Source organism: Pteronotus mesoamericanus, unplaced genomic scaffold (assembly GCF_021234165.1).
Source record: "Pteronotus mesoamericanus isolate MK-2021 breed Mesoamerican mustached bat unplaced genomic scaffold, CSHL_Meso_final contig_116, whole genome shotgun sequence".
Taxonomy (NCBI): Eukaryota; Metazoa; Chordata; class Mammalia; order Chiroptera; family Mormoopidae; genus Pteronotus; species Pteronotus mesoamericanus.
This window is the reverse complement of record NW_026555027.1, coordinates 30,839,228-30,855,971: the sequence shown is the minus strand read 5'-3', so window position 1 is coordinate 30,855,971 and position 16,744 is coordinate 30,839,228. Positions and strand designations below refer to the sequence as shown.

Sequence of the window (16,744 nt, the reverse complement as noted above, 5' to 3'; positions counted from 1 at the left end):
AAATCTAGTATTTTTTTCACTTTAACATTTGTAGTACCTGGCACAGGACAAAACACACATGATGAAGTGAAATAAAATCTAAGTGTCCATGAGAATGTTTGTTCTAAGTTAGAGACAGGATGTAAACAATCTCCATTTATTCATTCATCTTTTTCCTCATTAAACTACTGAAAAAATAGCTATTATTCATTTACGATCTCTTTCCTCTTCATATAGACTAGTATTAACATAAATAATCATTATTATCTTCCTTATACTGAGCACTTACTATGTCACAGGCACTATGCAAATCCTTTTATGTATAGTATCTCATTTAATCATCCCTATGACAATCCCTATTAGGTAGGTATTATCTCTATTCCAAAAAAGAACAAATTGAAGCCCCAAACAAGCTAAGAAACTTGCCCTAGTCACACAGCTAGTGAGTCATTGAGTGAGGATATGAATTGAGTTTTTTCTGACTGCAAAGCCCCCCAAATCTAATCACTATGATTCCAACAATGGTTTATTTAAAAACAAACAACTACAGAGGGGGGAGATAGGGGAAAGCGTGGGACATCTCTAATAGTGTCAATAATAAAAAAGGTTAAACACTGCTTTTTTAAAACCAAAAGGTATGACTGTTTGAATAAATGCATACAATGTAATGGTATATTTCCACCTTTTTATCCGAGCAGGTTGAAGAGTTATGTGGAGAACGGAAGCATCAGAGACTAGTAGACGTGTGGAGCAAATGTTAGAAAGGAACAAATACACAAGTATATTACCTTTAAGAAAATTTATAAAATTTATAAGCAATTAAGGAACAAAATAAAAAGCATTCATGGTAAAGAACAAAATCAGATGGCCTATGTATTGGTTTTCTTTACAAATGTGAAGCCGAAGTACTTTATTTGTAGACAATTATTTTAAAATAACGGCATAGTTGCCGGTTACAAGATGGAGAACGATTTTATATTTGATTTTCTCTCTGATCACAAATGACAAATCTGAGACTACAAAAGTCAGAGTGGAAACACATTCCAGCAGGTACCTCTGCCTTCTGAGTATTCAGATATTGGATTTTGAGTTTAGAAAACTCTTCCTACACATAAGCTGAATCAGTAAAAACTAAAAAGTCAGCACATACAATGAAGAGAGTAATGTTCATGAGAATCAAGTTTTTAAAACTCCAACATAGAGAAAAGTATATATAAAACTATCCATAGATTAAGATAAGATAAATACTAGTATTTAAAATGTACACTGGAAAATAAACAATAACAGTAATAATATGTAGCACTTACATGCTACTCTGTGCAGGCAGTATTCTGAAGTGCTTTCAGGATTATACATATTTTATATGTTAGCCAAACTACTTTTGCTATCATGGATAAATTGGAAGAATATCTGACAATCTTATCTGAGTACTAGAGATGTGTGACTATGCATTAACCTTATGGTATTTCACTGGATTTGGCAATATCCCATAGGTATAGCAATCCTACCCTCTCCAAAACAGACTCCTTCTATTTTGAATAATACACAACTTTAATTTATTATCTGTTTCCTATAGGATTTATTCTTTGGGGGGTGGCGGGGAATAACACAAATACAAAAGTCATTGTCCCTTCTCTTCCTCCTGCCCCCCAAATACTCTATACATCTTAAGAAAAGCATTTTAAAGCTTTTTGTATAAAATGTATAACAGAAAATAAAATACCTGTCAAACAGGACAAGAAATGGTCAAATTACAGAAATGCAAAGTTGCATTTTCAGGTAATAATTTCCGTATGAATTAAACTATAAAACTATTTAAGACAGACACTTGAGTAAATCTAGAACACAGCTATTAGAACATTTTTACCTCCGCTCAACTGGGTCACATAAGTCACTACCCTTATTGAACATTTTGAGGATGCTAATGCTATAAAATGGAGGGGGTGGGTAGTTTTCCATTGATTATTACTGACACATAAGTATTTAAAAACAGCCAATCTCTTAAAAAGAGAAACCAAATTTATCTTATCTCTCTTTCAGCCTCCCTCTCTATGCATTAGTCATGCAGAGGGAAAGTTCATAGAACTGCTGGAGTAATGGATACACAGTAATCAGCTGGGCCTAGTTTAGTAACAGGCATTAATATGAGTGAACGAGCTAAAGTACTTCATAATTGAACAGTATCTCTTAGAATATGAAAAATTAATTTTCTTCTGCTGCCACATTCAGTTTCTCAGTGGGACCTGGAGCCCACATTTTCTAGTGACTATGGTTGAATTAGAATATGTGATACTTACTAAGCATTCATTTATAATTCTGTTACAATACAAATAAGTAACTGTGTATCCTCACAAAAGTATTTGGAGATGCTGCACTTAATGCATAAAATTCAGTAAGGGAAGCATTAACATTGTACTGAATTTCTCTTTTAGCAAAAGGAATTCATTATGTAATGTAAGGAAAAATACAAAATTAATAGTAAGAGTCTGGGTGAGAGTTTAGATTTGATTTAGATAGTTATTTAAATTGAATTAGTAATGTTTAAAAGTAAATGCTTTTAGAGTTAAGATATATTATTTATATATTCAGTATGTAGGTCAATTATTTATATACATATACGTACAGGAAGTCCATCCTGAAAAAGTCCAACTATTGTTAACATAATAAGAATGGTTTGTGTGACATTGATGTAACCTGGCAGCCAAGGAGAGTGGACTGGAATGTGCATGTGTGAGAAATGACGACTTTGCTGTACTAGTCAGTGGAGGCAGTAGCATCCCTTGAGTGAGCATGTGTACTGTGTGGCTGTCACATTCAAAACGACTGAGTAAGTACAGCAACAAATGTGCATCAAAGTTTTCGTTATGCTTGAACATCCCTCCGTGGAAACTATTCACATGATTCAGAAGGCCACAGCTATGGGCAACTGGTGACTGGCAGCTTCATCATGACAATGCATCTGCATTACATTTCCTGCAGAGTCTTTTGGCAAAACATCAAATCACCCAGGTGACTCAGGCCCCATACAACTCAGATTTGATGCTCTGCAACTTCTGGCTTTTCCCAAAATTAAAACCATCTTTGAAAACGAGGAGATTTCAGACTGTCCATGAGATTCAGGAAAATACGACAGGGCAGCTGATGGTGATTTGGAGAACTGTGTGAGGTCCCAAGGTGCCTGCACTTTGAAGGGAACTGAGGCGTCATTGTCCTGTGTATAATGTTTTTTTAAATCTTATAACTCCTTCAATAGAAGTCTTTATTTTTATATTGCATGGATGGTTACCATCTGGTATTAATTATAAAATTTCCTTGGCTTTATTTCTTAGATATTCATTGGTTATCTCCCCTTGAGCACAGACTTACAGTGTAATCTTTCTACAGAAATGTGTTGTCATGGAAAGTCATGCAAACAATATTTTAGCCAAAAGGAAAAAAATACTTAGAATATGAGTACCTTAATTTTTATATGTAGACAAGGAAATGTAAGGCTATATATTATGATGGTTATACAATATGCATATGTAATATTAACATATATATATATATATATATAGTCAAAACTGTCCACAGTTCCAAATAACTCTCCATTAACATAAGTAAATATCAGCTAAGTTTTCTGAAAAATAAACTTATATAAGATATAACTTTTATATTTTTAAACATGTATTATATGATTTATTTGATATTAAACATCCAGAAAGGACAAACCTACAGAGATTTTAAAAAATAGATAGGTTAGTAGTTGCTCCTGGGATAGCAACAGGGATTAATTGTAAATGGGCATGGGGATTTTATTGGGGTGACAGAAATATTCTAAAACTTATTTTCTTCACTTAATATACTTTAGAAATCCAATTAAGTCTGTGAACTTTTAAATGGTAATTCCTAAAATTAGAATAAACATGAATGTTTAGTAGTTCAATTACAATACTGTCTTATCACCTTTCAATGTTCATATTAATTTATCATATTTGTATAATTTTCTTAATATAAAATGAATGTTAAAACTGTACTTTCACATACACGTACATATATAGGTTTATCTATTGTTTATTTTTTAATCTTTTAAAAGATTTTATTTATTTATTTTTAGAGAGAGAGGAAGGGAGGGAGAGAAACATCAATGTGTGGTTGCCTCTTGCACATCCTCTACTGGGGACCTGGCCTGCAACCCAGGCATGTGCCCTGACTGGGAATCGAACCAGTAACCCTTTGGTTCACAGGCTGGCACTCAGTCCTCTGAGCCACATCAGCCAGGACGTCTATTATTTATTTGTACGTCTTGTTTCCTAGTCTAGAACTTATGCACTGTGTTTATAAACTTGTATATGTTTATTGGTCTTGCTCCCCTACTAGGTTTTAAGTTATTAAAGGACAGAATAAATGTTTTCAGTTGAGTTTGGTTTTGCAAACACATCTCTATTATGGGGAAGAGATCTGACTTTAGAAGAACATATAGAAGTAAAGCAAGACTTATTGTACAAAAGGGTAACTTCATTGTGGGGTGGTCCTCTACATGTATTGTCACAACAGGGAGATGCATCTGTGAGGACAATGTGAGGGTCACCTGCTCCATCAGAGGGTTCATGGAAGGCTTCCTAAAACTAGCGCCAGAGCTGTACCCTGAAGGCTAAGTAAATAAATCTGGCAAAGCAATGTGAGGAGGGCATTTTAGGCCAATAGAAGGAACACACATGGAGACCCAGAGGCATGAAAAGAGCAGGATGTCTGTGGCACACCCACAAGCACACAGACAGTACATGCTACTAAATATTTAATGTGCTTAGTGGCCAGCGGCTAGGACTGAGGGAGAGAACGGCAGTCCGAACATCGAGGCCCTGCAATGGACTTGATTCTTTTGGCAACAAGGAGAAAATTTAGCTTCTTCCTGCTTATTTATGGTTGCATCTCAGCACCTAGCGCAGTGACTTGCTTGCACTTTTTCCAACACTGTCAGAGATTATTTTTGCAGCTATAACCACCTTTAAATATTAATGAAATACAAAAGACTGTCAATGTGAATTATATTCAGGGACAAGCTATTGGAAAATCTACTAGAATGAAGCTAAGAATATTGACTCATATATAAAACTAGGTGTTGGTAAATGGTACTGAACAAATTAATAAGTGAGCCCATGTCTCTGGGCAGGACCGAATGAGAATGAAAGAATACTTTTTAAAAAGGAGAAGGAGAATTAGAGGAGGAGGAAAGGGCAGAGAAAGAGGAGAGTAGCCTAAGACATAAAATTCAAAAATAATGGGAAGAGTTTTTCCAGGTCAGAATCTTCACTGCTATCCCCCCTCCGTTCTATCAGAGGGAACCACAGAGCAGCCTCTCACCTGGGCAGGTACACTTCCACTTTTTGCTTCTTCACAGAGTTTGCCCATTCTTCAATCAGCTGTGCTTTGACCAGTGGCTCCAGAGTGGCCAGTGGAACTTCCTGTCTGGACAACACCAGCATCATACTTATCTCATCTCCCTCATATGGTATTTCTAGGACTTGGTAGATACCACCAGCTTCATTGGAGCCGTCACTAAATTCCCCTAAAAAAAATAAGGGTGATAAAAGGCCCATATCAAAGCCTAAACAAAATGTTTAAATTCGTCATAACTTCTTTTTCAAAATAGTGTATAGATTATAAGAAATTTAGGTATCTGAGAAAAAAGAGTGTTTATTTAAAAAGAGACCTTGAAATTGAAATTGAATCCTAAGCCTTGCAGAATCTATTTTATTTTAGAATCCCAGAATTATTTCATGTTTGTCATAACATGTTCTCCAGACTTAGTTTTTATTTTTAAGTGAGACTTCAAATGAATATAAATTAAAAGGATATTATTAGAAACAATGAAAAGTTCTGGTTAGAAAAATAAAGTCCTGGATCCAATATTACATTTACCAATATCCGCCTGATTACTAAGAAGGGAAAAATTGACCGTGTAATACCTGGTGCTCTGTTAATATCACAGTGAAAAGTTTTGAGGCTAAGACAGCACAGCCAAAATGAAATCTATTGTGTTCTACAATAGATACCTAGTGTATTATGGTGATTATGACCTTCAAATTAGGTGATTAGGTAAATTAGATAATTGGCTTTCTGTTCCATAAACTTAACTGAATTGACTAGGCTTTCATTAAAAAGTTAGCCTTTAAGATAAGTGGTCCTGCCACAGCTTCAGGATTTTACCCATTTTTCAAAAAAAAAAAAAAAAAAAGAAAAAGTAAGCTTTTGTTGTGAATATTTTCCTGCAATTGATCTATGGCCTTTAAACATCACATTAAACATTTTGGTTCTCAAATAAATGGGTATTTTCTTTTTAGTTTTGACTATTAAATTGATTGACTGTGATTATAATCTTTTATCATTACAATATATTTTAAATAGGATAAGCTACTAGTTCTAACATACATTTAGTTTAAAATTATACTTCTGCTTATGGCAACAAACTAAGCCAGTTTAATATAGGGTATAGCAAGGATTAACACCCAAAATTTCTGAAAAGTCTAATGAAACATCTTTGAAAGTAATGCAAAGGATATTGAGCTGTATCACAAATTACAGGCTCTCAATAAATGAAACTCTGAATAAATAATTATGTTTAACCATACATACACAGGTGTGAAGGCAGAATTTCAAAAGAATGCTTGTGATTTAAAAAGTTGTAAGGAATCAAATCAAGAGCTGGGTGGAACATAAGGATCACTGAAAACCACCCAAAGCCAATGACTTTTTGTAGTAATTGAATATTCTTGCACAGGTCAGGTATTTTTATGTGAATAAAGTGACTCTGCAGGTGTGTTCAGATTTATAAATTAAAGAAACATATTGAAAAGCTGTCGATGCACATAATATTCACTCAGGATCTAATTAGAGGCTTGGAAAATGGAGCCAAGGAAATTGAATTGTACCTCAAACTAGATTGACAAGAAATTTAAGTAATGAATATTTCATGTTCTTTTTTAGAAACTTATTGATATACCTCAAAAAGGGAGAAAAGAAAGCCAAAATGTCATACCATAATAAAATTCTCCTTGTTGATACATCATTGGAATTTGGACTTCACTTTCGTCATCTTTAGTGAAGGAAAAGGTTCTAGTATTTTCAGGTCTAAACTGTGACTTCCAGTTACCCTTGAAATAGACAGCACTGATGAGGGCCAGGTGAGTGACAGAATCAAAATCTCCTGGGGATACCAAATCTTTCAACAGACCTATTCAGAAAAAGTAAATGGATGAAAATTCACATTAAAGTGGAAGAAATGGAACCAAAGATTATCAACCTACCATCTGATAGGGTATGACAGAAAACGTGTATACCATTACTAAATTTAAAATAAAATTGGAAAGTATCTTACTTTCAAAAGAAAAATGTTCACACACACAATTACAGCTTCAGGGCATCTAAAATACCCACACCACCTAAAATAACTGGTATCTTGATACTTGCACAAACTACAGAACCACATGCAACAGAATCTAAGACTTCAGCACTTTCCAGTTGCAATGATGCATGTCAAACTCTTAGCACAGAGTAAGCACTCAAACAACCTAAGTTTATTCTTGATCATTGCGCCTGATTAAAATGTTATCCAATTCAAACATGCCCCCGATATACATTGGATATCTTTCTACCAAATATAACAAATACTTTTGATGTGGTGAAAACAGACAAGTGAAACCCAATTTAACCTATGATCTATGATGTCTTTTTTTTTTTTAAGAGGGAGATGGGGGAAGGGAGAGAAACATTGATCGGGTTGCCTCTCACACGCGCCCGGACCAGGGACTGATACCTTCTTTCCTATCACGTGAAATATTCCTTGCCAAGTCTATTTTGAGAGAAACTGTGTCTGTTGATTGCTATATGTTTAAAAAGAGTTTGGAAACAAAGAGCTTTTAATAACTCAATCTATGCCAGGTAGATTATTATTCCTGATTTATTCTTTGAATGGTAAAAAAAGCATAAATTCCTTTTATCTTTCATTTTAATCTCATAATTGAAATAGTGTTTTAGTGAGGTTGACCATAGAGAAAAAGTAATATCATAGTAGAAACAATAAGACCAAATTTTGCTCTGTATCCTCTCATTTTATTAATTATACTACTTCTGTGCTTACAGAGGTGCTTCTTCAGCATTTTGAGGATTTATATGACACAAGGGTATGTCATCACGGTTTTTTGTTGTTGTTCCAACATAAAATTTATTAGATTTACATTATTTGGGGAGTTCAAAAATATGAATTAATTTAATGAGAAGGTATAGTAAATATACTTTAAATTTGGTCTCAATTTTTAATATTCTAACTTCAATTATTTTTATGGTAAAATTGGAAAATAAAATGAAAAAATATGAAACTCTTGGAAAACTCAAATATATTTAAAATATATCAATTAAAAGTAAAACTTAAAATTACTGTGTCTCTTTCTAATTTTTCTCTATTACTTTAGGCTTAAAATGGATGCTCTCTTTCAAAGGAATCCTAAACAATTTTTGATTACCCCTCAAGTTCTGTGGTTTAAAAGCTGTTTAAACATTTAAACCAACAAAAATGTTTAAACTTGACTTTTAACTTTCTTATTCTATTTTAATCAAAAGAGAGCCCACTAACTGCCGTTTCAATCAGTATCTAATTCAATCATAAGCTCAAGAAAAATTTCATACTATACAGAGAAAACCCATCAACTGAAGAGCACAGATTTCAGATCAATTTATTAGTGTCAAAATTCTGTGCATGCCAAAAGACTAAACATATTTCTCAAATGTTTACTCATAAACAATGCTCCTAAAAGCACTTTACACAAAATAATCATTAGATATTCAACTCAATGCTAGCTAATATTCAAAAAGCAAAAGGAATGAGGAGACAAATAATTTCAGAAGTAAGAGAAAGTCACAACTAAACTATTTGGGAAAGAAAAGAACCAAATGACATACTATTTGTGTTATTCTCCACCCACTTATTGATATGGTTGGCCACAGCGATATTTTGACTGAAGTCCACATGATTTACTTCCGCATTAAAATATTTTTTCATCATTTGCAAAAACTTATCATTGATGTGAAATTCGTTTTGCACAAAGAGGGAATTGGCAATTTTCATCACATACTGGCTCTTTTCAGCAGTTACCATGTTAGAAAACTCCTTCAAGAAAGAATATTCTTCACCTGCAAAATGACACAGGGTAAGTTTTTTTAATGGAACAAACATGGAGGGTGGGAGAGTAAAACACAGCTGGGGACCTAAAGGAAATGCACTCCCTCACTTGATGGTGAGGAGGGCCCATATTTGTGTGGTTTTTTAATATTCAGGTTAACATTTTTGCAGTTTAGTGTTACCAACTGATATTATTTTTCATTTTAATCAATATCTTGGTAGAATCTATAAAGTCAGATTTTCGGTTGTTTACTTTCTAAGTACTTAAGTTATTTTCACTAAATTAGTCTTATGTTTATCAGAAATAAGAATTAAGTTTAATTGTTTAGTTTAAAAATCAGGTTATTTCTTAAAATTTACTTTTACTAGACTTTTAAAAAATCTTACAACTAGGAAATCCATTAGAAATTGTTGTAATTCTTAACTTGTTAATGAGTTAACTCACATGTATGTTAGAAACATTAAAATAGAGATCTTACATCACATCAAAGTGATTACAAAATATATTTTGGCTACAAATTTTCTCCAATACATATAGTTCTCATAATAATGCAACATTTCAAAAAAGATTCTTAGGTGCTATTTAAACAATGAAGATACAATTGGTTTTAAGCAAAAAACAAATTCTAATATTCTTAGAGAATCATGTTGCTTTTCTTAATAGCATTCGTCACAGTTGTAAATTTTCATTTATTTATGTGATAATTAATGTCTTTCCCTCTAGATGGAAAATTCCATCAGCACAAAAACCATGTTTGCTTTTGTTTATAACAGTAAAGTTTATTTAAATAATAATATTATTATTAATAATAATAATATATAATTTCCTTAGATTAACTTAGCCAGAGATGGAGCCTGGAATTAACTCATTTCTGGGGTTTCCTAACGTTTCTCCTAGCCCATCTCAATGAGATTACTTTCTTACTATGTGTAAATACTGCTGCCTCTGGCTTAAGACATTATAACTGAGTTGAAAGTTAAGGTTAAACCATCCTGAGAAATCAAACCTAAGCACACTTACCATTTTTCAGGCTGTCATATCCCATTGAATGACGGACTTCTTTCAGGGTAGACCCTTGGGCCCCAAGTTCCATCATTCCCATTGCAAGGGTGACGCTCAATGGAGAGAAAAGAATATTTTCATCTTCCCCAGTAGCTCGAAGGTGATTATACATATTCACTGACAGCTCAGCAATGGTTTCATCAGGGAAAGTGGCCCCACCAGCCAAACTTTGCAGAACCAGCAAAGAGAAAAGTCCAAGGAAAGCCATGTTGGAATAGTTTCAATCCTGGAAAACAGTAATTTACATATAAATTCTCTCAGAAAAATAAAGAAAAAGAGAAATACGAGTATATATATGAATTATTTCTTAGCAAAGTTATAAAAACAAAAGATTTTTTGTTTTATTTTTATTTTTATTGTATTTTTTCATTACTATTTATCCCCCTTATACCCTTCTCCCCACCCCAGTAATCACCTCACTGTTGTCTATGTCCATGAGTCCTTTTTCATTTTTTGTTTGATTCCCCAGCCCCTAACCATCCCCCAGAGCTGTCATCCTGCTCTCTATCTTGAGTCTATATCTATTTTGCTTGTTAGTTCAGTTCGTTTGTTAGATTCCACATATGAATGAAATCATATGCTACTTGTCTTTATAAACAGTGTTAATATCTCCATAACAAAAGCCCTATTAAAGGATTTGTTGGAAGGTCTTATTTTTCAAAAGTCAATTAATAGTCAAGTTAATAAATGACATTGCTAAGTTCTGAGGATACTCTCAGGAATAAGATAGCCCTGGCCTCCACCTTCAAAGATTTAAGATTACACACACACACACACACACACACATATATACATACAAAAACTAATTGTAGGTTGTGTTTGTAGAGGCTAACTTATCCACTTTTCATACATTTTGGTCATAATTTTGAACCAAAATTACACAAGCTTACACAATATAGCATAGATCCAGGACAACTATAATGAAAATCAACAGATATTTGCAGGGTTTGAGATGAACTTATGATGTTAGACATTTAAATATGTCACTTTACTCATTCACTAGAATTGTTAAAACTAATGCACCATGCAGCTGGGCTGCCAAGCAGTGGGAAGGGATCAGACACACACCTTCCACGGGCCTCAGTTCATTCAGCCCAGACTGCAGAACACACAGGAAGTGGTAACCCAGAGAAAAAGTAGATTCAGCACATCCTTGTTTGGTTTTCCCTTACACATTGGTTCTCTAAGAGGCTGCTACTCTCAGCAACAACTGAGCAGAGAGGGACCTCCTACAACACTATCCTTCTAGACTCAGGATATTGTTACCATGTCAGCTTATACCAACAAACTGGTGATTGTATTTAAATTACTGTTTATAAATTTCAGGCTCATCTGGTTCTGGAACTGATTTCTCTTGGGAAGAGTGCCCTGATAACTCTGAAGAATATTTCTTCCCCTTGGCATGCCAGCATTCCAAAGTCCTGCCTCCCCACAAGTAGCCGCACAGCACACACCACGGACAGGACGCTCTTTCCTTGTATCCTTACGCTTTGTCACTGTAGGCATCGGAAAGCTCCACTGCTTATTTAAACAATTAAGTAGCTTACTTGTGTTTGATGTATACATTTAAATCATCATTAAAGCAGCATGGAAAGTGATGTTGAGCAAACACATTTGGAAAATTGTATTTCAATTAGTATGAAACATTAATAGTTCCCGTTACTCAGTTAACAGAGTGCATACACATTTAACTTAAGAGCAGGGTGTTTCCAACAGATTTTTAAGTCAGAGCCTCCTAATCAGTCCTGTAATACTTTTAATTTCAATTTCAGAGAACTACCTGGTTGATTTGTAAGTCTTTCACATGTTAGGGTTTAATTTTAGGTTAGGTATGAGGTTTGGTCTTTTTCTTCTTCTTCTTCTTTTTTTTTTATTGAGAGGTTCCAAGTTTCTGCTTCCCCCACCCCACTTTTATGTGAAGCGTCAAATAACACTCTCCTGTTTAGGAAAGTAAGGTTAGCCAATGAGAAAATATGGACTCTTGCACAACTCATTCTGAAGAGGCAAAAGAGGGCTGATGTTGGGAGACCAAGTGCATTGCTGCAGAACAGCGTCATCCATGTACGGCCACATTGGGGCAGAAGCCAGGTGTGGAGAGAGTCCAGCCACCCTGCTAGTCTACCAACTTCAGCCACCATGGGAGGCTGCTGTGGCCTTCACTTCCTTTTCTACACCAGAGAATGCCAGGAAAAGATGGAAGAGGATACATAAGTTTTTCTCCTTTTTAGATTCAGATGACAATTTAGCAGGTACCCTTCTAAGTTAAAAGAGAATTTAAAACATATTCAGTATTTAATACTTAGGATGCAATACTGTTTAAGAGAACTCTGGAATCCAAGTCAGATCCCAAAGTCCATGAGCTGAATCACGATGCTACTGTTACCAGACCTGCCATCTTAACGTCTGCCCTGGGAAGACCCATGCCTTGGTCTTCATTACTTCCATTTGAAGTTATCCAGTGTAAGACCAAAAAATTAAAGTCACTCTCTTAGTGTAGTATCTGTCATTCAATAATACAACTATTTGAAAACCACTACATTTAACATAAACATCACATTTCAGGCTAATAAAAAGATTTAAGCCATATAAAACACAAACTAACCTACTGCAAACCAACAAGAATTCCAGGAAAACAAGGCCAAGTATATTGTGTTCATGGGCATTTTTATTTACAAGCAAATGTATCACATAACAATAATGGTGTACATACGATGTGTGACCTTTGGCCAGTCACATGCATTCTTTCAGTGTTAGCTTTCTCATTCATGAAAATACTACTTCCTGCTCTGCATAACATTAAAGAAATAAATGAGATCATGTGTGTGTATGTAAAGCACTCATTTTAAGCTACAAGTTCTTCTAATAAAGAACTTTATTATCAAAAAACATGTTTCTTAGGTATGTATATTTGCTAAGTCAAACAAGAGCCTATCAAGCCAAAATGAGTATTTTATCATTTCTGTTGGCTCATCTAATGTAGCACCATTAGCCATTCATTCCATGAAGACTGATACCATGATTGGTACCATGAAAATATCAAAATTAATAAGGAAAGGCACTTGTCCTCAAGGAACTCACAGCGCTATGCAAGAGTATATGATCTATATACTCTTACCTATTTTTAAGGAGTCTCATAAGAATCAGAAAGGTAAATCATTTCATTTCTTTAGAAAAATGCACACACGTGGATAACAGATTACGACATTCACTGGCTGCGATATGCACTGGCCTCAGGTTAGGAACTCTTGGTCTACAGCACATGGTCCAGATGCAAAGAGAAGCCGTGTTTGAGGGACCTTCAGCCTGGCAGTGCTCTCTTACTACGGGAAAGAGATACCAAAAGCACTAACGTATCTTCAGGCTTCTGGAGGACTCCTGGAAAGAGCACCCGTATGTCTGTGAGAGTCTCTTTCCAGGACAGTGAACAGCAGGCCCCTGTTACATGTTCTTCTAGGAAACTGGGAGCAGGATGGCTGCAAACGGTGGGAGTGGGTCGTGTTCGGAAACTCCTTCATAAAGACTATGAAAACTTGGCTCTGGAAACACACCTATTATCCATAGTTAAGTAAGTGATCTCCCTCTTCCTTTTGAAGGCAAGATTTCCAGTGCGCAGGCAAAATAACCTCTGCTAGCCTGGTTCAGCCTTACTGATTCTACCTGCCCAACACCTGATTCCTGGCCCCCTTCACTTCTGCTGCCCCTGACTATTCTTTCTTTTATCCCCGAGGGCAGAAGGAAAGATTTCTTTTCCCCCCTTATACCTTTTAAGCACAGCTGTTCTCCATGGATCTATTCTTGGTCTTCTCTTTGTAACATTCTTCTCATTCCTGCTGGTAAACTTCTCTCAAAACAAAGATACTCTATTATCCCAATCATTCCCAAGTAAGTAGAATTCTAGCTGCAGATTTATTTTTATCTTAATTTCTGATATGCATTGCAAATCGTTCTTGGTATATTTAGTCTTTGACTCTTGCCAGCACTTCAAATTCAAGGTGGCTCACACAGGACTCTGTCATCAATCAAACTCATTCTTTTTTTTTTTTTTAAACATCAAAATCTTTGACTCCTCTCCATCTCATTTTCCCTATGTTCAATAAACTGTCAACACTTATTCCATACTGCAACCCTGTCACCTCTCCTATCCATCATCCTGTGGCCATTCCCATGGCCATAGTGACAGTCCTTCCCCTTGATACGTTCTCAAGGACTCCACCAGCATCTCTCAGCCATTCTCTGAACACCAGGGTATGGCCCTCTTCAATACAACTTGTGCACAGCCTCCAGGTGAATTGCCTTGGTGGACTGTAATGAACAGGTGTTCCTGTATTTATAAAACCTCCAGATCTCCCTCATGCCTACAGACTAATGCCCAAAACCTTTAGTCTCAAACATAACCTAGTGCACTGTGATCCAGCGTAACTTTCTCCCTGCAACTTCCCTTTATAAATCCTGCAATTCTAACCAGATATCCTTTTGCAATACATATCCCAGCATTTCCCTCTCCTGTTGCTAGATTCCATAGTGTTTTTTCCTGGAACCACTTCAACCTGGTTCCATATGTTCAAGTCCTCACCACTCTTCAAGGTTCTGTTCCACTTCTATTTCCTTCACGAATACCCTTCTGGCTCTTCAGTTCAACAATTTTCCCCTCTCTGAAATCTTGGCACATTTTCATCTCTACCACAGCACATAACACTGCTTTCTTTTACTATAGATACTTCCCCATCATCTCTTTTTCTAGGCTTTTTAAAGGCACTAATGGAAATACACTCATCTTTGTATATCTTAGGATAACCAGATAATTAGAATAAGAACCTAATACATTACACATAATAGGTGCCAAATAAGTACTTGTGGAATTAATATAGCATGAGATGTAAAGGCCCACATGGCTACGTTAGAAGGAACAGCAAAAGGAGCTGTTGCTTCTGAGTTCTGGAGGCTAATTTAATCTGAGCCCAAAGGCAGTACTTCATTTCCATTTTTTATTCCTTTTGATAAAGTGTTTCCTTATTGAGTCTGAGCCTATCTTTCCGGCCTGACAAAGTGGCACTGTCACTGATGCTGGCATAATGCAATGGCTGGACATGGGATGCATTAACAAACAAGTACACCACCTTGAAAAATCACAGAACATGCTACCCAAATGTTACTATATTAACATTAGTCTACAGAATGCCAGGGCCCTACCATTAATCATAACAACGCACTCTAAAATGAGGTACTCTCACTTATGCATTACTTTGGAGATTCATTACTTCCAAGCTACTGAATAAACTGCCTTTACATGAAAACAAGGGTCTGCAGTACCAGAAAAGCAGTCAACAGTGCTCTTGTGCTAGACAAGACAGAAGTAGTTGAGCTGCAAGTAAACTACCCTTAATTCTTGCATTCTCTTCCTTATTGCCATTGGTAGAGTAGGTTGCAGGTATTGTGTGTGTATCTATTGCTTTAGAAGACACTTCACTGAAACAGGTCAGGGAAGTAAATCTGCTTGTAATTGAGGTATGAAGAATCACAAAATTAAAAGCTAGCACAATAAAAAAAAGGCGGTCCTTTTAAAACTTCCTTAGTAATCTTATTTATAAAGATACATTATTCATATATGCAACTTGCTTTGTTTTTGGTAACTCACTTATTATTTTAAAAAATGTTTCTGCCCTGGCTGGTGTAGCTCAGTGGATTGCGTGCCAGACTGCAAACCAAAAGGTCACCAGTTCAATCCCCAGTCAGGGCACATGCCTGGGTTGCAGGCCAGGACCCAAGCAGGGGTTGTGTGAGAGGCAACCACACATGGATGTTTCTCTCCTCTCTTTCTCCTTCCTTTCCTCTCTCTCTAAAAATAAATAAATAAAATCTTTTTAAAAATGTGTCAAATTGTGAGTTTAGAAAATAAGGGAGGTGTTCTTTAGCAAGTGAGAACAAGGGCTGAAGAAAGTCTTTTCTCCAGCAAAACTGCCATAAAAAATAACTAAGAAGAAATGCTTAGTGCCAGGAACACTGTCTTGAAGCCCTCTGTCCTATTAATTCTCAGATTTATGCATGTAAAAGACTAGTAATTTTTTAAATTGAGGAAACCAATATAGGGTTTCTAAATTTTTATCTTATCAAGTAAATACATTGGGATGAGGGCAAAAAAAATTAACAAAAATAATGGCTCTTACAATCACATAAAAGAACAAACACATCAGTCACAGAAAGAATGAACATCTCAACATGAAAATAAGGCAGTCCTTTAAAGTGGATATGCAGGTATTTGCATTCATGAAGTTTCACTACTTTTTTTTCTTCTTCATGTTTTAGCACTCAAGTGCTTGGAAACCTTTGTTCTAACTTTAGTTAACCACTAGCTTACTTGGTGATATTTAGAACAGATTGAAATTTCCAGGACTTTGTTTCCTGACTTACTAAGAGAAAGGGTTATCCTAGAGCAGCAGCCATGAAATGGAGAAACTTGTCAAAGAATTTGTCACACACGGACAAAAAAGAAGCATTGCTTTCTGAGACAATCTGTATTTTAACAATCTGTAATTTTGCAAATTTCT

At 35.4% G+C, this 16,744-nt stretch overlaps 1 protein-coding gene across 1 annotated transcript in view; it reads right to left on the bottom strand.

Annotated features, from left to right (window-relative positions):
- SERPINI1 (serpin family I member 1) overlaps positions 1-16,744 on the bottom strand; it is an 80,057-nt gene that overhangs the window by 20,042 nt on the left and 43,271 nt on the right. Inside the window, exons 2-5 of the mRNA XM_054580329.1 lie at positions 10,158-10,425; positions 8,917-9,147; positions 6,998-7,192; positions 5,323-5,527 (exon numbers count right to left, since the gene is read on the bottom strand). Coding sequence (XP_054436304.1) covers positions 5,323-5,527; positions 6,998-7,192; positions 8,917-9,147; positions 10,158-10,407 — 881 coding nt within the window. The 5' untranslated portion in view covers positions 10,408-10,425. The remainder of the gene's footprint in view (positions 1-5,322; positions 5,528-6,997; positions 7,193-8,916; positions 9,148-10,157; positions 10,426-16,744) is intronic.